At 46.6% G+C, this 23,322-nt stretch overlaps 1 protein-coding gene across 4 annotated transcripts in view; it reads right to left on the reverse strand.

The window, feature by feature from the left end:
* Positions 1–23,322, reverse strand: part of TRPA1 (transient receptor potential cation channel subfamily A member 1) — a 913,216-nt gene that overhangs the window by 389,538 nt on the left and 500,356 nt on the right. For all 4 annotated transcript variants that reach the window (XM_086965876.1, XM_086965877.1, XM_086965878.1 and 1 more), the window contains exon 9: positions 16,553–16,601. In XM_086965876.1, the coding sequence (XP_086822002.1) occupies positions 16,553–16,601 (49 nt within the window). The remainder of the gene's footprint in view (positions 1–16,552; positions 16,602–23,322) is intronic.

Here is a 23,322-nt window from a genome sequence, read left to right on the forward strand (position 1 = left end):
AGTATAAAAGAGTCTGTGTGAATTATGTACATCTGTGCTCGGATGGGAAAGCCCGGGTGGTAGTCAACGGGGGAACGTCCGAGCCCCTGAGCCTGGAAAGAGGAACCAAACAAGGCTGCCCGCTTTCCCCAGCACTTTTCCTACTGTCCCTGGAACCTTTGCTGACCATGATTAGGAACAACACCAAAATAAAGGGAATACCATTCATGAGCAACACAGTTAAGCTAGCTGCATTTGCAGACAATATACTCATTACAACAGAGGAACCTGGCCCCTCTATAGAAGCGCTGATGAACACCATTGAAGAATACGCGCAGGTATCCGGTTACAAACTCAACAGAAGCAAATATGAATGCAAGCCACTTAATGTACACACTACCAGGGAGGTGCTAGTGGGCTCAGGTTTGTCCTGGCAGAAAGGCTTCCTAAAATACCTGCAAAAACTACAGTTGATGGTCAGAATGCAGAACAATGTCATACATTCACCCCAGTACAGAGATCTGGGCCTAAATACATCATTTTTTTCCACTCCACACCTCCTCATGAGGTTCCGTGACAATTGTAAGTGGTGTTTTCGACTCGCACGAATATGGTCGAGTCTGGTATCTATGAACCGCAAATGACGAGTTTAGTGGGTGTGTGCAGTTTCGCTGTGCTAACCTGAACCGTTCGTTTGTTTCGCGGGTTTCTAACTGTACCCACGGGTTCCATCTTAGATACGGCATCCATTTTGTTTCTTGCCCTCAAGTAGCCATCGAACGGACGCTGTCCGCTTCGCGACCCTGGGATTCTCAAACTTTTGCGGAAGACACGTTTCCTTTTGAAAGTGTCTTTATGATGAGGGGGATGATACTGTAAGGCAGATGGCCCCGCTTGAGGCTCATCTTGCCGTGCCGGTCTATTGTCTTAGCCGTGCATCTCATTAGGCACGTCCCTTTGATGCTTGCAGTTCGTGTTTCCCGATACCACCCCTTTACACCCTTTTCGATCTCCCCACTGTTTCTGCCTTCCTTGCACCTGTCCTTGTTCCTCCTTCGATCTGTTTACTGCTGATTGGAATGTACTAATGGTGGGAAGATGGGTTTTTACAGTTGGGAACCACCGAATGTTTCTGTACGTATGTTCCGGACCTTGAATACATCAAAGCGACCCCTCTTGGGGATAATGATGGGAACCAAGTTGTAAACCTTTGTGTACCATGTTAACCTATGAGAGAAAACTGTATAAAAGGAGCGATCCACAGTAGCAAATTGAATCAGATCCCGCGAACATACCGGCTGTGTACTTCACGTGACTTCTGTGTTCCCTGCAGTAAATAAACCTCGAATCTTTGACGCCGAAGGAAGTGTCCCGTGTCTCTGTCATTTGTACGCCGGAACAGGTTACCCACGAAGGTTTCAGGTGTTGTCCCCTGGCACCGCTGGGTCTTAAATAACCCAGTCCTTCAGTTGGCGCCCAATGTGGGGCTGCATCAGTGGTACCGGTCCAAGCCCGACGATCGTGAGGAACTTCGTGTGAAATCTCCGAGGGAAGGTGCACCCCGCTTCATCGATCCTGTTGTCGAAATAAGTGGCCCGACGACTTTTCCCGCGAAGATTCCCGCCTCCTGACGGCTGCGACGGACTGCTGCCCTGACTGTAGACCTGTTTTGGCGCCTGGCGTAGACCTTGGTACAGCGAGACGATTGACGGGCCTTCCTGGTGACGCCATCGATCTTTGAGTTAAGTATTTGTGGGTCGCTCCCAGAGTCCTTAGTTGTGGTTCTTAGTTGTTGCATGGTTCCATTGCATTTGTGGTTCTTAGTACTTGGTCCTTTGTTGTAATATTTGACGACTGCAGCCGCCAAAAACCGAGGGTTTTTGCTCTTTGCTGGGACTTGGTAAATCCCGTAACCCTTGAAGTTTGTGAAACTCGGCTAGTGTGCGAGATGCCTGGTTGTAGTACTTTGTTCAGTTGTTTCAAACGTTGTGGTACGGATTCCCGACTGGAGGACTCGTGTCCGATACCTCCGGTTGGAACTCCCACTTATGAGCTCTACAGCAAACACGGGTTAGGTCCGATTACCTTTAATAAATATTGGATTCGCTATACCAGAAAGGATGGTGTCCTTAGTTGGCCACCTCATGGTAGTTTCGAGACCTCAATATTAGATAACCTTGAGGCAAAATTGTTTAAAAAGAAATCTAGGCCGGTCATGTTTGATGCCTTTCGGTTGTGGCGTAAAGAAGCCAGACAGAAAGAAATTAGACAAACAAAACGTAATCAGAGAGATGGAGTCGCTACTATAGTAAAGAAAGCAGAGCAGTTTCAGCGTGATAAGGAGGAAAAGGAAAAGGAAGTTTTTGATAGGCTTCAGCGTATGTCTATTGATAAATGCTATCCCGCTTTGCCAAAGGAGTCGGATAAGAAGGAGGAATTAGTTGAGGATCCTTTAATGTCCTATCTTATGAAGTCACCACCTCCGTACGCACAGGGTACCACAGCTCCTGTGGTTCCCCCTGTCCCTGCTCCTGTGCCTGTTCCCCAACCTGTTCCTCAACCTGTACCCGTTCTTCCGACTGCTCCTACTTCTTTGCCTACTTCTGTTCCTACTGCTCCACCGCTTGTACTTCCTAAAAATCCTGCTCCCGCTGCTGCTTCTGTTCTACTTACTCCTGTCGTTTCTTCTGTTCCCGGCTCTTCTCTTGTTAATCCCCTATGTTATACCTCTCCATCTACTCGACGTCGTACCCCTTCTGTTGCTGCTAACTTCTTTAATTCTCTTGGACCTATTCTTGAGTCCGCTGGTTCGGACGGTCCTCAAAGACGTAGTCAACTTCCCGGTAATAGGGAACGGGCTGCGCTGTATAATATGGCGATGGGTTGGATGACACACCCTCTTAGAAATCCTCCACGTACTGTGCTTGATACGTTCTGTCAATTCAATATACCGACACAAAGATATGTTTTCGAAGAAATGTGCAAAGTTCTACGTGATCAAATATCGGCTGATGCATCTGACGATGTATTAACCGCTTTGACTAATCTACAGCTTCAGTTCTCGAGCGGAATGATAGTGGATTCTAACGTTCGACGCGCTGTTGAGCAATTGTTATCTCTCCGCCCCTCTATGATGCCTCAAGCATTGTTCGTTGAGGATGTTGAGAGACAGTTAGATGCGTCTGGTCAGTATCCCATGCGCGAAGTTCCACCAGTGTGGATGCCAGGTGATGCCGCTCAAGTACCCCCGATCTTGCCACATTTCCAGAGAGTATGGATACATCTCCCATGGAAACGATCGGAGGTTTTACAAGTGAAGCAATCTTTGCCCGACCCTCGCAAAAATCCTGCAGGGTATTATAAGGAATTGTCGCAGCTTGTAGATGCTACGATAATGAATCTTGCCGATATCGATATGCTGTTCGGTAATGTTGTACCGCAACCGGTATGGGCTAAGATTCGTCAGGAAGATCATGCAAACGAATTAGGTGGTGATTGGGCTGCCCTTACGGCGGCAGATACACGACAAATTGGTGGGGCTAAACCCGAACAGCTCATTACGGCTTTGCCTCAGAGAATAATTACCCTAATGAAAACTCTTATGCCAGCCATGAAGGTAAATTGGGACAAACTATCCGCTTGCAAACAAAAGAAGGATGAGAGCGTCTCTGATTTCTTTACGAGATTTGAGGAGGCTTTCATCGACCACAGTGGTCAAGACATGGGTACCGAAGGTGGTCAGAGGTTGTTTGTGGACAAGTTTGATTCCAATTTGCTGCCAGATTTAAGCAATAAATTGCGAAATTCTGAAAGTGCGTGGGCTGTATCTACTTCTGCTCAAATATTGGCTACGGCTCAATATTATCAGAATAGGGAGAAAGAAGAGAACGATCGTGCTGACAAGAAAACGAAAGAGCTTAAAACTAAAGTGTTGTTGCAGCAGGCGTATCCTCCGCGTTCGAATCAGAATGATTCGCAACCACGTAATCGATCGCAGCCGCAATCTAATAGGCCGCAACCTCGAAATGACTCCTCTTCGCAGAGATCATCGTTAGGGTACAATCAGTGTGCCTATTGTAGACAGGAGGGTCATTTAAAATTCGATTGTCCAGTTCTCAATGAGCGTAATAGTGGTAATTCGTCTAGAGGAGGTCGTGGTGGTTCTCAACAAACATCACGTGGTAGAGGTCGCGGTGCGCAGAACGATCGTTCCACGAACACTTCCAACTCCAATAATTGTTTTGATCAGCGTGGATCGTCGCAAGGGCGATCTGCTCAGTACAATGTGGAGGATTATTACGTCGATCAGGATGCTGACGACGGTAATTACTAGGACAGCCATAGACAAGGAGAGGGAGTAGTATCAGTTCCGGTTGATCAGAGAGGGCCTTACGTCGCAGTTGCCACCTCGGGTGTCGTTGAGCCTTTTCTGTTGGACACTGGTGCAGCGAAAAGTTCCATCATGCATTCGAAACTCCCTGGCGCACCTTTGTCTGGCTTAACAAATGTTTCCGTTGGATTCTCTGGCGCCCCTGTTAGCAATCCGGTTTCGTGCCCTTTGCCACTTACAATTGGGCCTCGTGAGCTGAAAGCTCCGTTGATTTTGACCACTGGTTGTGGTGAAAATCTTTTGGGCCTGGATTTGCTAAAACGTTTGTATGCGACTTTGTATTGTTCTCCTGCGGGAGTAAAGCTTACGTTGGGAGAGAGAGTTGTCTCTCCAATGTATTTGTCTCTCGATAAGCTTCCACCGGAATTGAGTTCTCTTCCTGCATCTTTGTGGGCAACAGGTCCAAATGACGTGGGCCTGCTTGATATCTCCCCTTATGTTGTACATTTGAAATCTAATGTGCGATTGCCACGTATTCCCCAGTATCGTATCTCCCTTGATGGTGAGCGAGCGCTGTTAGCGATCATTTATGACCTGATCGAGAAAGATGTTATCGAGGAGACACGGGGGAACGTGTGCAATAGCCCTGTATTGCCTATCTTGAAACGCACAGATCCATCGAAACCACCTGTTTATCGTTTTGTTATCGATTTACGGGAGGTAAATAAAATTGTGATTCCTCAGTTCCCTGTTGTGCCTGACATCACGGCGCTACTGACTCTGATTCCAGCTTCTGCATCTTGGTTTTCGGTGATTGATCTGAAGAATGCGTTCTTCAGCATCCCGATTGCTGAGGAAAGCAGGGACCTTTTCCGTTTCTCTCTTGGTGGTCGCAGCTTCCGGTTTAAACGTGCTCCTCAGGGCTACTGTGAAAGTCCATCTATATACAGTCAAGCCTTGAAGGGCCAACTGGATGCGTTTGTGTTGCCGGCTGGTGCAGCCTTGATCCAATATGTTGACGACTTATTGGTGGCTGCAGATACTCAGGACATTTGCAAAATTGCCACGGTGTCGTTGTTGCAACATCTCTGTGACTTACATCACAAGGTGTCACCTTCCAAACTCCAATATTGTTGTCAAGAAGTAACCTATCTAGGTCACTTATTGTCAAAGGAGGGAAGACGGTTGACCCCCGAGAGGATTGCAGCGATTGCGCGAATGACTGTGCCAACAACTCAGAGAGATGTGCGTGCCTTTTTGGGTATCACGTCATACTGCAGGCAATGGATTCCTAATTTTTCATTGTTAGCGAAACCATTGGTGGCTCTTACGTGCAAGGATGTTCCAACTCCTTTACCATGGACGGAAGAATGTCAGAAAAGTTTTTCTGAACTGCGTGATGCGTTGTGTTCGGCTCCTGTGTTAGGTACCCCTGACTACAGTAAGCCGTTTACACTGTACGTTCACGAGAGGGAAGGCTGTGCGTTGAGTGTTTTGACGCAACCTTTTGGTGATAAGCAGCGTCCATGCGCATATTTTTCCTCGACCTTGGACCCGGTAGCTAGAGCATTGCCGAGTTGTTTGAGAGCAACAGCGGCAGCTGCGGTGTCCATCCGACAATCAGCAGGATTGGTCATGGATAATATGCTCACGGTGATGGTTCCGCATGCAGTTGACACTCTCTTAAATCGTACGAAAACTCAGCACTTGACGAGTGCGAGGTTGTCGGGGTACGAGTTGACGCTTTTGGCAAGTCATATTCAGATAAAACGTTGTAATGTCCTGAACCCGGCGACTCTGTTGCCAATTAGTATGGAATCAGATGAAGTAGCAACGCATGACTGTTACTTAAGAACTGAGGAGGAAACAAAAGGTCGCGTGGACCTTAAAAACACTCCTTTGGAAGATCCCGATGGGACCTTGTATGTGGATGGTTCATGTTTTAAGTTGCCAAATGGTGATGTGACTACTGCGTATGCTGTGGTAACGTTGAATACTGTCGTGGAAGCTGCGAGATTGAATCAGAACTCTGCCCAGGCTGCAGAGCTGATCGCCTTAACTAGAGCGTGTGTGTTGTCGAAAGGGAAGCGGGTGAATGTGTTTACCGACAGCCAATACGCTTTTGGCGTCGCACATAGTTTTGGACGATTGTGGAGAGAGAGAGGTTTTATGACGTCGCATGGTACTAAGATCCAGCATGGACAACTTGTGAATGATCTTTTGGATGCACTTACGTTACCTAAGCAGGTGGCGATTGTTAAATGTAGTGCGCATCGTAAGGTGACGGATGATGTTGGCCGTGGTAATGCGTTTGCGGACGAGACTGCTAAGGACACTGCCCGGAACCTTAGCACTAGAATGTATGTGACGAGTTCGGTTAGGTGGCCTACAGAGACTAGTATGTGTGAGGATACCATCGAGAGTGTGAAATCGATACAGAACGAGGCCACTGAGACTGAAAAGACGAAGTGGAAAGAGAGTACGGGAAAGTTGGACGTGAATGGTTGTTGGGTTGATTTGTCGGAGCATAAGAGATGGATGTTGCCAGATGCGTATGTGCTGGCTGTTGTGACTATGGCACATGGGTTAGCACATATCAGTGCGAAAGGTATCTGTAAGCTGTTGTCCCCTGTGTGGAAGAATGATGGTATTACGAAATGTGCTGAGAGATTGGTTAAGAATTGCATGATATGTATGTTGTACAATCCTGGTAAGGGAACCCCTACACCTACTGGCCATTTTGCTCCCCCTTCATATCCCTTTGAAGTTATTCAGCTAGACTTCATTCATATGGAGCGATGCAATAACCTGAAATACGTTTTAGTTGTGGTTTGCACATTCTCCCGATGGATTGAAGCCTATCCTCTTAAAGACAATACAGCCCTGTCTACTGCGAAAATCCTGCTGAAGGAATACTTTCCTCGGTATGGAATGCCCCGAATTGTATGGTCTGATAACGGAAGTGAGTTTGTGGGGAGTGTGATGAAGAGTGTGTGTAAGGGCCTTGGAATTAATCAAAAATTCCATAGCGCCAATCATCCCCAGTCAGCAGGTTTGGTTGAAGGGTATAATGGCACCCTTAAACTCAAACTGGCTAAGATTCAGGCTACGACTGGTCTTTTGTGGCCTGACGCTTTGCCTCTAGCTTTGTTGTCAACAAGGGCGACCGTACACTCCCGAATAGGGCTCAGTCCCTATGAAATAGTGTTCGGCCGTCCTGCGAATGTTTGGGGGGTCCCTAGACCAAGTGTGTTTTCTGATCTTGAGTACCCAATGTTGATTGATTATCTTCATGATCTGACTGCTAAACTGAGGTTAATTCACCAACAGGTTTACGAAGCACTGCCGACGCAGACGGAGGGTCCAGGCCACCAGCTCCAACCAGGAGATTGGGTGGTTACTCGCAATTTTGCTCGCAAGAAGAATCTAGAACCCTGCTTTACTGGCCCTTTTCAAGTCCTCCTCGCCACGAGAACTGCTGTCCGTTTGGAAGGGCGCAAAAATTGGGTGCACGCCACTCATACGAAAAAGGTGCCTATACCTTTACCGGCAGACTCGTGGGTGAGGAAAGGCATTGCTTCGTCTGAAACAGAGAAATTCCAGATTTTTGTACCTTTTAGTGACGCTGAACCTGCTGGAGAATCCTCAGTGCAGCAGAACGACATTGCTGAACATTTGTCATCAAAAGACTCAAGATCTGAACAATCGACTGATCAACAGAACTCTGTTTCCTCATCGGATCCATTGTTTGACGAACAGACACGTCCTGGGAAAACTCGATACTTTTTGCGATCCAACACTAAAGACTAATAAAATCTTCGTTTTGTCCCCCAACATCTGCATTATCCCATTTGCCACGATCAGTCTGAATCCCCGTATAATTGTGATTATTTTGTAAATATTGAGTTTTTTCCATATCTGCCTTTTTTTGCCTCCACAGCTAAGAGACTTTGTACATATTTGTGAAATAAGATACCTTACATCCAGGTGTACCGTAGGGCCGCGCGTGTACTTCCTTCTGGTTAGTAGGTCTCGACACTAGGTTAAAGGCCGTCGATTCCTGGGAACTCCTAGGGATTGACTACTGCTACACAGAACGAAGTGCGTCAAGAAACGTTGCGGACGGTCTTAGGGGATGGCGTTTTCAAAGCTGATGGACTTGGAAGAAGCTCAGGCGCAAAGATTCAAACTACAGCAGATAACTCGTACCAAATGTTTTGTGTTTCAATGTTTCTTTCTGTTTATGGTTCTGTCTTCGTTATTGGCGGGTGGGGTGTATTACATGATACCGTACTTCCTACCCTCTGTTTTACCTAATCCTACTTCTGAACCTAAATCTACCTCCACTGCATCCCCTCATTCTTTCCATATCTTACCCGAACACGAACAGGCTAGACGTGCAGAATTTAGAAATAATTCCTTCATCCAGCTCCTTCATCAGCACCAGTTAGTGGTTAACACTACTAATTGTTGGGTATGCGGGTTAATGCCACATACCACGGATAAGGGAATTCCATATCTGGTCCTTCCTTATAGTTCCCAGGGTTCAGCTCGAGCATTCCAAACAATGTTTCGAAGCGCACTAGATTCCTACCCCAATCGAGAGCCACGTTCTTCCTACACTGGTCCTGGTTCGTATCACAAGCCTTTGGCTATAGCGATAGATGATTTAGATAGGGATATCTATGAACCGTCGCTCATTCCAGAAGAAGAGGTACAAGCCTATAGGGTCCTGAGTAAGGTCGAGTATAGTGCGCTCACTGGTGAAAAGCAGCTTAGGAGCTCGCCTCCGATATGGGTCGTACCCCACCTTGGTAACTTCTGTCTATTGGGTCGTGGCCGAAGATCGAGAGCTCGTCTTGGAGAGAGTGCTTGCTCCGAGACTTATATCCTGCCGATGGTCTCGTCCCCTGTGTTTCTGGCTGCCAAGGGTACATACTTTGTCTGCCATGATCGTGCGTATACATGGTTGCCCTCCGACTTTGTGGGCTCATGTTATATCGCAAATCTGTTGCCTCCGACGTTCACTGTCGATGCATATTATCACAAGACTAGAGTTGTGAGAGGCGTGATTAGCGAAGAGGACACTGCTGTTCAAGAGGCAGGAGACTTTTTCAAGGGTTTCCTCCCGTTTTGGGGACCTATGGTTAATAGTAGGAACCTGAGACAATTGACTCGAGTGGTGGAATCGACAGCTAATATCACTGCCAGTGCCCTTGGTAATATCACCACAGACCTTCAGGCGGATAGGCTTATGACGTTACAAAACCGTATGGTTTTAGACGTGGTCTTAGCAGATCGAGGTGGAGTATGTAAGGTGATCCATTCGAGCTGCTGTATTTTCATTCCAGATAATGCTCCAACTGTCTATCAAGCCATCTCAAAGTTGCAAAAGATCTCTGAGTCCATACACGTGGACGTAGGGGATTGGACATTACTTGGGTGGTTTTGGGGCCTAATGTCGACTTGGGGTTGGAAGATTCTGATGATCATCGGAGTTGTTGTAGCGTTTCTGTTCACGTGTTGCCTTTGCGTGCAGTGTGGTCCTGCCTTATGTGGCCTCTGTGCTACGACGTGTATAAGACAGCCGCCTGTTACCAAAGGAGCTCAGATGGACAGAGTTATGTTACAGCAACATCTAGATGGTCTAATGAATATCGAGTATGATTCTGACTAGTGCTTGCCTACATGAGGGCATAAGGAGCGTCTGAGGTTCCGTGACAATTGTAAGTGGTGTTTTCGACTCGCACGAATATGGTCGAGTCTGGTATCTATGAACCGCAAATGACGAGTTTAGTGGGTGTGTGCAGTTTCGCTGTGCTAACCTGAACCGTTCGTTTGTTTCGCGGGTTTCTAACTGTACCCACGGGTTCCATCTTAGATACGGCATCCATTTTGTTTCTTGCCCTCAAGTAGCCATCGAACGGACGCTGTCCGCTTCGCGACCCTGGGATTCTCAAACTTTTGCGGAAGACACGTTTCCTTTTGAAAGTGTCTTTATGATGAGGGGGATGATACTGTAAGGCAGATGGCCCCGCTTGAGGCTCATCTTGCCGTGCCGGTCTATTGTCTTAGCCGTGCATCTCATTAGGCACGTCCCTTTGATGCTTGCAGTTCGTGTTTCCCGATACCACCCCTTTACACCCTTTTCGATCTCCCCACTGTTTCTGCCTTCCTTGCACCTGTCCTTGTTCCTCCTTCGATCTGTTTACTGCTGATTGGAATGTACTAATGGTGGGAAGATGGGTTTTTACAGTTGGGAACCACCGAATGTTTCTGTACGTATGTTCCGGACCTTGAATACATCAAAGCGACCCCTCTTGGGGATAATGATGGGAACCAAGTTGTAAACCTTTGTGTACCATGTTAGCCTATGAGAGAAAACTGTATAAAAGGAGCGATCCACAGTAGCAAATTGAATCAGATCCCGCGAACATACCGGCTGTGTACTTCACGTGACTTCTGTGTTCCCTGCAGTAAATAAACCTCGAATCTTTGACGCCGAAGAAAGTGTCCCGTGTCTCTGTCATTTGTACGCCGGAACAGGTTACCCACGAAGGTTTCAGGTGTTGTCCCCTGGCACCGCTGGGTCTTAAATAACCCAGTCCTTCACTCACTTCAGACATGGCCATATGCAAATCAGCCTTGACCCTGTGCCTCATGGGAACAGTCCAGCCCGAACTGCCAAGCCATGTCTTTCCTGGACCAGAATCAAGCATCCTAAGACCGGTTTCTGGCTATCAGCCATCTTCAGCCAGGATAGCTTGACTCCAGTGGTGTGGAGAGCATGGGACTCACGTCTGAGCATACCCATCCCACTCGGGGTGACAAATGCAAAAACCACAGTTGATGGACCGAATGCAGAACAATGTCATACATTCACCACAGTACAGAGATCTGGGCCTAAATCCATCGTTTTTTTGCACTGCACACCTCCCCAGTTCAGACATGGGCATATGCAAATCAGCCTTGACCCTGTGCCTCATGGGAACAGTCCAGCCCGAACTGCCAAGCCATGTCTTTCCTGGACCGGAGTCAAGCATCCTAGGACCGGTTTCTGGCTATCAGCCGTCTTCAGCCAGGATAGCTTGACTCCAGTGGTGTGGAGAGCATGGGACTCACTTCTGAGCATACCCATCCCACTCGGGGTGACAAATGCAAAAACCACAGTTGATGGACAGAATGCAGAACAATGTCATACATTCACCACAGTACAGAGATCTGGGCCTAAATCCATCATTTTTTTGCACTCCACACCTCCCCAGTTTAGACATGGCCATATGCAAATCAGCCTTGACCCTGTGCCTCATGGGAACAGTCCAGCCCGAACTGCCAAGCCATGTCTTTCCTGGACCGGAATCAAGCATCCTAGGACCGGTTTCTGGCTATCAGCCATCTTCAGCCAGGATAGCTTGACTCCAGGGGTGCGGAGATCATGGGACTCACGTCTGAGCATACCCATCCCACTCGGGGTGACAAATGCAAAAACCACAGTTGATGGACAGAATGCAGAACAATGTCATACATTCACCCCAGTACAGAGATCTGGGCCTAAATCCATCGTTTTGTTGCACTCCACACCTCCCCAGTTCAGACATGGCCATATGCAAATCAGCCTTGACCCTGTGCCTCATGGGAACAGTCCAGCCCGAACTGCCTGGGCATCTATTTTGGCAGGGACCTCAAGTCAACACTTGACTACAACGAAAAAATAATACTAAACAAACTAAAAGAGAAATTAGACTCATGGTCGCCAAAGTTTGTCAGCTGGTGGGGCAGGGTAGAAACAATTAAAATGATGCTCACCCCCATGGTTAACTACTTGCTTAGTATGCTGCCACTCATAACCACGGAGGACTTCCATAAAAAGATGAACATTCTGACAAATAAATTCCTCAGGAGGGGCAAGAAAGCCAGGATAAACCTACAGTAATTAAAGCTGCGCAAAGATCTAGGGGGGCTCAACATCACCAATTTCAAAACATTCCAGACAGTGTCTAGCCAAACAAGGGATATACTGGCTCACGCCAGAGCAAGACTACACGCCAGCTTGGCTGGCACTAGAGAGAGAAATCCTAAGAGGCCTTGATCCCATGGCTCTACTTACAGCCAACAAACACCCAGAGGCCAACAACACAATTCTTAAAAATACCAAGAGCGCCCTCCTCAAAGTAGACAAAAGAATGGAAAAGAGCATTAGAAACACAAGATGGGTATCTATCTGGTTCAACCCTAAAATAAAATTCAAGGATAGGGTACTTAGTATGGACCTATGGTCTGAACGAGGTATCTCCACCCCAAGCCAACTAGAGACGCACAACACCCAACCACTTTTGCCTGCCTAAAACAAGAACACAACCTACCAGACATAGAATTCTACAGTTTTCTGAAAATTAAGGCAGCCATCACAAGAGCAGACCTGAGCAAAGAAGTCCCAACGATTCACGAATACATAACTAACCTAAACAAAATTGCCCACCAAACGTTGCACCTATATAAACTCCTAAGCCCAAAGACAACAAGACTAAATGCCAAAACGATAGACTATTGGAAAACCCTGTACTCCAGACACTTTAGCGAGAAAGAGAAGGCACACCTTTGGACATCAGCAGCTAGAAACAAAGTCACCTCAATCCTAGCACAAACCAAATACTGTCTTATCCATAGATCGTACTGGACCCCAGCTCGCCTGGCGGCTGTCAGGCTCAGCAACAACGACCTCTGTTGGAACTGCCACAAGGAAAAAGAAGACTTAGCACACATTATCATTCATTGCTCCAAGGTAAAGTCATTCTGGGGAAGGGTAAGGTAATTTATATATAACGTAACGGGGAACAAACCACAACCAGACCTCCTCAATGTAGTCACTGCGTTCATGGCTCCAGAAATCCAGTCTAAAAACAACAGCAGCCTGATTGACCTCCTACTTACAGCTGCAGCTAAAACTATCCTTTCCAATTGGAAGGACACAGGGAAAGCTTCCTTCAAAAGTTGGTTCAACTGGATCACTTTCCAAAGGGGAGCGGACAACATAACACTAAAACACTCACCCCAAAGCCGCTTAAAGGGCGAGATGTGGCATACCCTCGACAACTACCTAGACTCGTACAAACCACCTTAAACAACCCACATGTCCTGACATCCCCTCACCCAGACGCCTCCCATCACAAGCTCTAGAATAATGGCCGCTAACTAAAATACCAATCTCCATGTCTCCCCTTTCCTCTTCCCTTTTCTCCCACTTTTCTCTCACCTCCCACTTTTCTTTTCCTCCTCACGAAGGCAACACATAAGAACATTAAATGCTGCAAATGTCATAGGCCGTTTATCCATACTCAGCATACAAGCATCCCATCATATCTAGTGTATACTAACTGCAACGGACAACGCTATAACAAGACCAGTTTTGCCTTCACTATCTCTATACTGTTATGTAAATATTTTCCTAATAAAATCATTTTAAATTAAGAGAGTTAGCGGAATATGGTTCTGAGAGACATGCATGCTGGCTTTGCTGCAATCCTCTATGTAGGCTGCCCCTTAAAACGCGTGTCCAAGTAGCCCCAGTCTCCAGCAGGGCTGTGCACGAGGCAGTGCACCTTGCGGCCAGATCGCTGGACTGGATGGGTTTCCCCAGACTGGTGGAGGAGGGGGACTACTGTGATTAACGGGCGGGGTATCTGCGCTAAACTGCACATACTGTGTGCCTATTGACTCTGCCTGCGTGTGCACTGGTGCAGGTGGCGGGGTTTCTTGTCTGTGTGAATCAACGGAACATCTAATAGGAAGCAGTAAAAATACTGTATATTGACAAATGGCGCCTTTCTCACGAGATACTGTGTGAAGACATTATTGGGCGTCAGAATTCTTCGTTTTCAGCAGTACCGGGAATAATGCGCTTGGTGCGTGTCTGAACGACTGAATTTACCCTGTGTCGAAATACTGAGCACATCAGGAGGTGAATACAGGAAGCCTGGGTGCGGGCTTCGTGGTGGGTGGAAGTAGTGCTGGTTTCCGTTGGGCTGAAAGAAGACACAGACACGGTATGTGTCTTCTAGATGTTTTATTACGGCGGCAGAGCACCAGGGTCACTCCTGCACTGCTGTACTCCCAGTGCAGACATGGCCGCCGGCACGCCAAGCATGCACCAGCCATTGTGTGGTGTAGACAACTAGAACGCAACAGTCAAAACGAGATGGTAGCGCGCTCATATTCATGCACACTATTTTTAATACGCTGTGTAGGCATAAAGAGACCGTGGTTAGGCAATGCTGCTTCCGGAATAACCGAAGTTATGTATCGGGTGAAGAGCTAATAACAAGCCCGCTACCAAAAAATAAACAAAAGTTAGCTAATGGCAAGCGGAGATACATTCCCAAATAATAGGCAGGGTTTCCCCTCAGATATAGATTGCAAGATGTCTCGAAGAGACAGCGCATGTACGCTGTCTAGCCGGGACCTAAAAAAGGCTACACTTTAAATCTTGTACAATGTCAATAAGCCTCTGTATAGAAGATATTTGGTTTACCTCTACAAGGATTTCTGGGCAGATCAGGCAACCACTGCAGAAGGTCACCTTCCCTGAACCTACAAGCAATCCATCATCCAAAGAGAGAAGGTGTTGCCTGTTTGAATTCTCTAAACTCCATTCCCCATTAAACTGACCTGTGACTTGTCAAAGATGTCTGTAGATTCTGAAAGGTCTTTGTTGTTCTACTTAATCCTGCAATTAAAATGTGAGAGAGAAAAGGTTGGACGGTAGACAACAGATCTACAGAAGTCCAAGGGATGCACTTAAAGATCATAGCAGTCCGCACAGCCTTGGTCCAGCCAATCTCTTGTTTTGTCACTTCTTGAACTTGTGGAAAATAAGGCCAGAAGATCTATCGAGGAGCATTGCTCGCTTATTGAAAGTGCTTCTTTGGAACCGTTGCCCTCATTGCTGCCTATACATTAATTGTGTGAAAGGAATAAACGTTAATTCAGTAGTTACATCATTTGTACCTTACTTGGTGGGATTATATACATTGGGGCATATTATCAAGGGGGTTTATCTCCGCTTTTTTGGCTTTAAAAGCCAAGAAAGTGGAGATAAAATGATCTCCCTATTACCTAGCTGTCGCTAACACCAGTTAGTGACAGCTAGTAGGAGATAGCGACCATCTTGGGCCCCACTTTGCATGTCAGTGATATTTATCACTAATGACATGCAAAGTGGGTGTGCCAAGATGTTAGCGACTGAAAACAGTCGCTAACATCGCTATCTCCTATTACCAACTTTTGGAGATATTCGCGCTAAGCGCGAATATCTGCAAAAGCTAACACCTGCCCTGAGCAGTTCTTAGCCATGTTATCCAATGGGAGGTGGATAACATGGCTAAGAGCATTAGCTCGGTAATGCATGAATATCGCTGACTTTTCAGCGATATTCATGATTTGCGGCGATTTTTATCGCATTTGCGATAAACCTTGGTAATACCAAGGTTTATTTGCGGTAAAAATCGCCGCAGCTCTGCGGTAAATGTTTGTCTCTAACCAAGCAATAGCGATAATTATCGCTATTGCTTGGTAATATGCCCCATTGTTCTTAAATACCCAAATGCTTTTTCGATAGATGCATTATTTAAAATGTCTTACTAGCAAATTGACGCACACAATATACCTTACTGGGTGTGTAAGCACGTGTCTGGTCTCGTAGTGATAGAGGGACCTATTTGTCTATAATATGGTAGAGAACTAACTGAGAATATTACAGCCCTATCTGTCACTCTCACTATTATGTATGAACTGTAATGGAACGCTCTATAAGGCACTACTATTTCTGTTGATTGTACAATCGAAATCACATACTTGCTTCTTTTCACACCTTTTAAACTGTAAAAATATAAAAGATGTTTTGATATAAAAACACAGTTTAATAAAAGTTGTTCATGATAGCAACCGTAGTCAAATATTTATCACATCACGTTTTAAGGATATGAAAAAATACATTTACACAGATGCACAATAAAACATGTGTCGTTATAAATGCACAATATGAATCGTGGACATGTGCTGCCAGATTTTCTTAATGAGATTTCAACACTAGGTTTATTACTGTAGGTTTCCTGTCATATTCTGTCCAGGAAATTAATGTTTACACAAATGGCAATTAGCTGTTGCAATTTGTTAAGTAAGCAGCCACTTGCGCTAAGTAATATTTAATAAATTACTGGTAATCAGTTAAAAAAGTTAAATATTTACCATTGTAATCAAATACTCCGCTAGATCTGCGTAATCAAACAATGCTGCCCTAAAAAAAGAAAAAAGACATTTAAAGTATTATTCAATAAGAGTGAGAGAGAAAGGAGTAAGACAGGAAGACAGTTATGAATATTTTCAGAGTGAGGTGAGATCCATTCTTTTCTTTTGCGAAGAAAACATGACAAATTGTAAATGAACACCAATTAAACTCTTGTTATCGAGTCAATGCCAGCCTAGAAAATCCAGTTATTCTCTTCTTTTGTTACATTGGTGAAAAGCAGAAGTTATGTTTTCACCGCTGTGAGGTGCTTGTTTCTGCCACCTTTCTTTCACTCATACCAGGGGCCTCATTTATGAGGCTGTGCGTCACTTTTACGCCGCCGGTGCGTCACTTTTTGTGACGCACCAGTGGCGTAAAAAATGTGCCTTGTTGCACCATATTTACAAAGTGACGCATCTAGGCAGATGCGTCACTTTGTAAACCCCTGCGCCACATTATACCTGCGCCAGGTATAATGTATGCAAGGGGGGCGTATTGACACAAGGAAGGGTCGTAGAAGTGACGCAGTGAAATCTATGAGATTTCACTGCGTCACTTTTAGGATGCCATTGCGTCAAAATCTTGCGCCTGCCTCACAGCAGGCGTAAAACTGACGCAGGCCCTTTCACATGGGGCTTGCCCCATGTGAAATGGCCCATTGCTGGAGTTGCGTCACTTTTGTGACACACTCCAGCAATGCGTCACTTTTGCGCTTACAGATACGTCAGAAATACTGACGTATCTGTAACTCCTTGCGACATAATGCGTCATACATTAAATATGATGCATCAGGAATGTCGCAAGGAGTGCGCACTGAGAAGTGACGCATCGGTGCGTGAAAGCAGCGATGCGTCATTTCTCATAAATGAGGCCCCGGGTTTCTAGAGAACACAGGGGCATATTAGCAAGAACCTCGTTAAAATTATCGCCGTTTTAGCGGCAGGAAACTGCAGCTAAATCAGCGATAATGGGCTTGCTAATATGCATTATAGAATTCCAATTGAAGCCCAGGTTAGATGTGCAGGACATCTAACCTGGGCTTCCATTGGAATTCTATAAAAGCTTTTTTTTTACTCTTCCTGAGACTCATATGCAGCATAAGAGGCAAGCGATGCATGATTGTCCATGGTAGGAAAAGTAATCAATAGCCCCCATTTGCAGAGAGAAAACTAGAAACCTTTTTTAACAGAATGAACCAATACTTTATGGATGTGTCTCCAAAAAATAAAAAAAATTATGTCAACTGGCATTTGAATTGTGATTAAAGTGTTCCCACTGTCTCAGTAGAGATATTTCAATGGGGTGGTCAGTCCACTACAGCGGTCTGGTTGGCCTGCTGGCAAACCCTAAATGAGCTGCTAATTGTGCTAGTCATACAGCAGGAATAAAGTGGTCCTTAGAACTGGCTTTGAAGATATAAAGTTGTTAAGGTGAATGTCCTGTTAAAGGTGTCTGCAGTTTACTTAGTCCAAAGCGGATGGGGAGATCCCAACCATTGGTGCATATAGGCTACAGCATGTTTCAATCCTCGCCTTTTACAAATCATTTTATGTAGTAACTGATGCTCCCATGTAAATGTAAATGTGTTGTATTTGTATAGCGCGAACAGTCACCCGTAAGTATCCCGGCGCTTGTACTCCTACCACAAGGGAACCCCTCCTGGCTTTTCCTTGTGAGGTGTCCACTCCTGGGCATCCCATGGTGAAACCAGGCATCCCTTGTGTATCGGGGGCCGTTGTGGAGACTAAGCAAGCTATTGCCCAGAGTTGCAGCGTGGGGCCCATGCTTAGATTCAGCACTGAGGCGAGAATATCCAGTCAGAGGAATTTAAGCCCAATCCCGCCGAGGCGGGAATCGAACCCTGGTCCCTGGCCAGCACTCTGCATCAAGGTCTGCCGCTCTAACCATTGAGCCACACTTCTCCATGTAATAAACTAGAATTGCAAATAGACATGGACGCGCCATCAATAGAACGAGCAGACCCAGAACCGATCCTTTGGATCTGGCATTGTTATAGGATTACATGCATGTCCCAAGCCATGAAAATGTTTGGCATATATATTGAGCAACAAATATGCTCTAGTCTTTAAGTCTCTGACTGGGTGTTGGGTTTGGCCTCAGGTTGTAATGCCGTTGATTAGATTGTTGAATTGAACAAAGGCCTTGCAGGGTCTGGGGCGATCAACCCCATGTCCTCTTCAGGAGTGGTTGTTTGAGTGTCCCAGAGGGTTTGTGGCCTTAGCTCCCTTGTGCGGAGGGGGGTGTCTCTCTGGCCGACGCATCCCCGATTTCTGCATCTCTGGAACTAATACCCCCATCGTCTGGATTTTCCGGAACCAGGATATTTTCCTAGTGACCACTTTGGTTCCACGTTGGGTGGTGACTGCGGTTCCATTTGCTCTCAGTAAAGTTCAGGATCCTGGTTCATATGTTCTCTTGAACTTCCCTCCTGCGCAACGGTTCCGAATTAGAACCAAGCTCCCTGGTGTGATGATCCGGGGTTTGGCCCTTCATCGTCGACTGGCTCGATCATTGTTCCTGGTCCATCAAGTTTGAGTGCTGGTTGGCACATACGATGTTGGGACCCAGCTTTCAACCACGGGGATGGTGTCTTGTCTGTGTCTGGCAAGAATTAAGGTCCAGGGGGACCTCTGGGTTGTGCAGTGAGGGGTGCTGCGGAATTTGTTCAGGAATCGTTGTAGCGCTGTTTCTGGGTCAGCTTGCTCTGTAAATGATGTGTAGGATCTTATTTAGTGTGCACAAGAAGCACTCTGCTTCGCCATTGGCTTCTGGCCATTGGTGAGTGATTCAATGTAGGCGTATTCCCAGTGATGTGAGCAAAGCCTTGAACTCTCCCCCTTGAAAAGGAGACCCATTGTCCATTTTGAGCTCATGTGGCAAGCCAAACAGCGCAAATGTTCTTTATAGAACTGGTAGCAGGTGTGCGAATGATGTGGATCCGAGTGCTTCGACTATTGGATATTTGGAGTAGCTATCAATGAATACTGTGGTCACACTCCCCATTCGGGAATCTTCTGAAATTGAGGCATACTGGTGACCACGGGGCTGGAGCAGGTTCTTCTGTTATTACTGGTGCGGGTGGCTCTTGGCTCCTTTGAGTTGACAGTGGTGTCGCTTTTGCTTCAGGGTGTCCACATCTGCCTCTAGCCTGGGGAACCTCATGCATGACTTCATTTGTAACGTTCCTTGGTGACCTTTGTGGGCGGGGGCTGTTACCCTCTCTTGGAGGCTCAGCAGGATCACAATTCGGGACCCTCTTAGCACTAAATCTTTTACTGCTGAGCTTAATTCATCCTGCATCCTCCCATAGCTTCCCAAGACGCTACCTGTCTGATCTGCACCACAGGAAATCATCCAATGATCCTCTCTGCAGGGAGTCCATTACCTTGGCCAGAACAGAGTCGCCTTTGGGGGCTGCCTTGATTTCCTCGGTGGTGAGGGTCCGGGGGCATAGCCATTAGGAGAACATGTTGATGTATTCTTCTGTCTTTGCTTAGCTGTCACTGTCTTCTTCCAGTGGATCTGGTGGGTGCTGTGAGAGGAAATCTGCCAGATTTTTCATCCTGGTCTGATATACAAGCTCCATCAGGTAGTAGTGCAGCTGTACTGCCCACGTTCAATCCTCGGGGGCGTATGTGGGGCCGTGCCTAAAAATACCAGGACCAGTGGTTGATGATGGGTTACTACCCTAACGGGTGCCTGCTGATGTACAGATAAAAATAGTATTATGCCCATTTAATTGCTAGTGCTTCCCGTTCAGTTGTGGAGTAGTGTGCTTTGGTTGGTGTGAGAGCTTTGCTCGTGAATTTGAGGGGTGCCCACTTGCCTGGTTCTATTTCTTGTGTGAGGACTGGCCCAAGACCCATGGGGCTAGTGTCTACGAGTAGCTCAGTGGCTCGTGCAGCGTCGAAGTATGCCTCGGTGGTCTTTCTGAGTAGTGTCTCCTTGACCTGACAAAATGCTTCATTCTCTTCTCTGCCCTACTCCCACGCAGCATTCTTCTTTGTGAGGGCCCCCAGGGGCTTAGCTATAGTAGCGAGGTTGGGTATGAACCGCCCATAGTACATAGCCATACAAAAAAGTTTTGTATTTCTGATACTGTGGTTGGTGCCAGGGCTTTGTATATGGCATGCAATTTACGGGGGTCCTCCCAACTGAAAACGCACACAAAGAATTTGATTGAGCTCTGAAAGAATGAACACTTGTCTTTGTGTAGGGTTATGCCATGGTCAGACAGCCGTCGCACAGTTGCTTGAAGGTGGCGGTGGTGCTCCTGGATGGTCGAAGAGTTTATTAAGGTGTCGTTACTAACATTTAATACTCCATGGAGGCCTGACAGGATTTCCCAAACAGTATTTTGGAATATTTCAGCCACTTGTCTCAGTGCAGTCCTATGTGAGTCGAGAAGGTTGTTATGTACCTGCTCTCCTCAGCTAGCCTCAGCTGGTAGTACCCTGCATTGAGATCTAGCTTAGAGAACCACCTGGATCCTTTCAAATCGGCTATGATGTCGTCTACAGTTGGTGTTATGTGCCTTTTTTGATTGCCTGGTTAGGCAGGCGCATGTCGATACACAGTCTTATTTTCCCAGGCTGCTTTGGTTTTTCAGCTATTACCATAGGCGAGACCCCGGGTGTTGGGCCGGTGGCCTTTACAATCACTCCTTGCTGTTCGAGATTATGGAGCTCCTGCTTGACCAGCGGCCGCAGGTGACTTGGGATGTGCCTGTGACGTAGTGCTACCAACTTTATGGCTTTGTCGATATGTAGCTTGACTGGTGGTCTTTTCATGCATTCTAGTCCAGTGAAGATCTGCTTGAATAGTTCAAGTATCTCGTCTGTTTGTAGGGGTTTGACTGCGTGGGCAAACGTGACTAAGCTGAGATCTTACACAGTGTGGCTTCCTACCAGGATGTCGGCTTCTCTATTCACTACGTATGATGTTGTTGCGATCTCTTGTTCTTCCAATTTCACTTTCACTGTCATCTTGCTTTTCAGAGACACGGGTGTCTGGCTTCCATAAGTGAGTATCTTGACGTTTGACGGGGTTGGCTGCAGTTATAGTTGCTTGTAATATTGACCCTCCATTACATTCACTGATTTCGCCAGTGTCGATTAGAGCTGTGACACGGGATCCTGCAATTTCTATAACGCACCTGGGTGGGGGGCCCCTCCGATGTTTGAAGTCACTGGCAAATGAGATGAGATAACATTCGCCTTCAACTCTCTAGACCAGCTTACAAGTTGTGTGTATTTAAACCTTGATAGTCTTTGGCCGACCCCTTCGTACAATTTATCCCACTTTATTAATGTCCCGCCTGCCAACAAGTCGCCCCATCTCAATATCCCCCCCTCTCTTAGGGGTATCTTATGGGGCGCTCCTTCAGAAGAATACCCAAGTGGGGAGGTATAGTGTGCTAGAACAACAGCTTGCGGAGAAACCTCCAGGGGGCAAGGAGGTAGCACACTGGTATTGGGCTATATTGGAGGAGGTAGATGGAGACTTTGAACTCCCGGATGAACTGTGGGCCATGGACATGGACCTTCGAGGGGAAGAATGGTGGATAAGATCATTCACTCTTCTTTATAAAACTGTCAAGCCTGCTTAGTTGAGGCGGAATCACTTGTTCTTGATGCATCGTGCTTATTGGTCACCACAACGGCTTGCGAAGTTTCAACCTGGAAAATGTTGTAACAAGTGTAATCTTCAGGGCGCATCAGATGTTCACATGTTTATGGATTGTCCCCCAATTAAGGCGTTCTGGGCAGAAGTTCTGTTTACACTGGGCTCGATACTTAAAGTAACTTTACCCTGCACACTAACATTGGTAATCTCTGGGATGGATGACAATGTTACTGGCCCAGCAAGGCAATTGTTGTTCTATGCAATCTTACTAACGGGGCGACAGATATGTAAACATTGGATCGACTCCAAGGCACCAACACACGCCAGTTGGCTATCATCCCTTTTTGAAACATCAAAGGTCGATCTGGCCAGATCTTGGGGTAGTAACAACCTCACCTTTTGGAATCTTTTGATTTCTTTTAACCCCTTCCATGCTCATGACGAGCTCAGCGCGTCATGAGGCACAGTTGAGCTGTGCTGATGACGAGCTGAGCTCGTCATGACACCAGCAAATTGGCAATTTTCAGCACAGGGGAAAAATAACCACAGCAGCGATGTGGTTAAGTTAGTGGTAATATGCCTAATACCGGGGTTTTTTTTTTTTCCCCGGGTCCTATGATTAGGCCTCCAACTCCATGGTCCATTGTGGTGGTTCCGTTAGACATGAGCTGGGCCTGGTGATAACCTCTACCTTGACGGAGTCTGGGATGGGTTGGGAGGTCTGTCACTGGCCATCAATACCTCAGTAAACCCAGATTAAGTCTCCCGCCAGGATGGTACACAAGGTTATGGTGGTGGAACGTGCGCTTCAATCTGGGGTGCATGGATAGGTGGTTGGCTACATAATTTCTGGTTATGAGGTACAGGCAAATGAGTAATAAAAAAACAAACAAAAAAAAACATTTGCCTTCAGTTGCCTTCCTGCCTTTCACAGCGGTCTCCTTCCTTGTGCGCCTGTGTTCCTTGGACCACCTCCGGTTTGGGGGTCCACAGTTTTTTACATGTTCGCCCTTGTGCTGGGCACTCTTCTGGAGAATGTTCTTCTCGCCCAGAGTACCAACACCGTGACCCAGGTGTGGTCTTT

The sequence above is a fragment of the Lissotriton vulgaris genome, chromosome 4_1 (genome assembly GCF_964263255.1).
Source record: "Lissotriton vulgaris chromosome 4_1, aLisVul1.2, whole genome shotgun sequence".
Taxonomy (NCBI): domain Eukaryota; kingdom Metazoa; phylum Chordata; class Amphibia; order Caudata; family Salamandridae; genus Lissotriton; species Lissotriton vulgaris.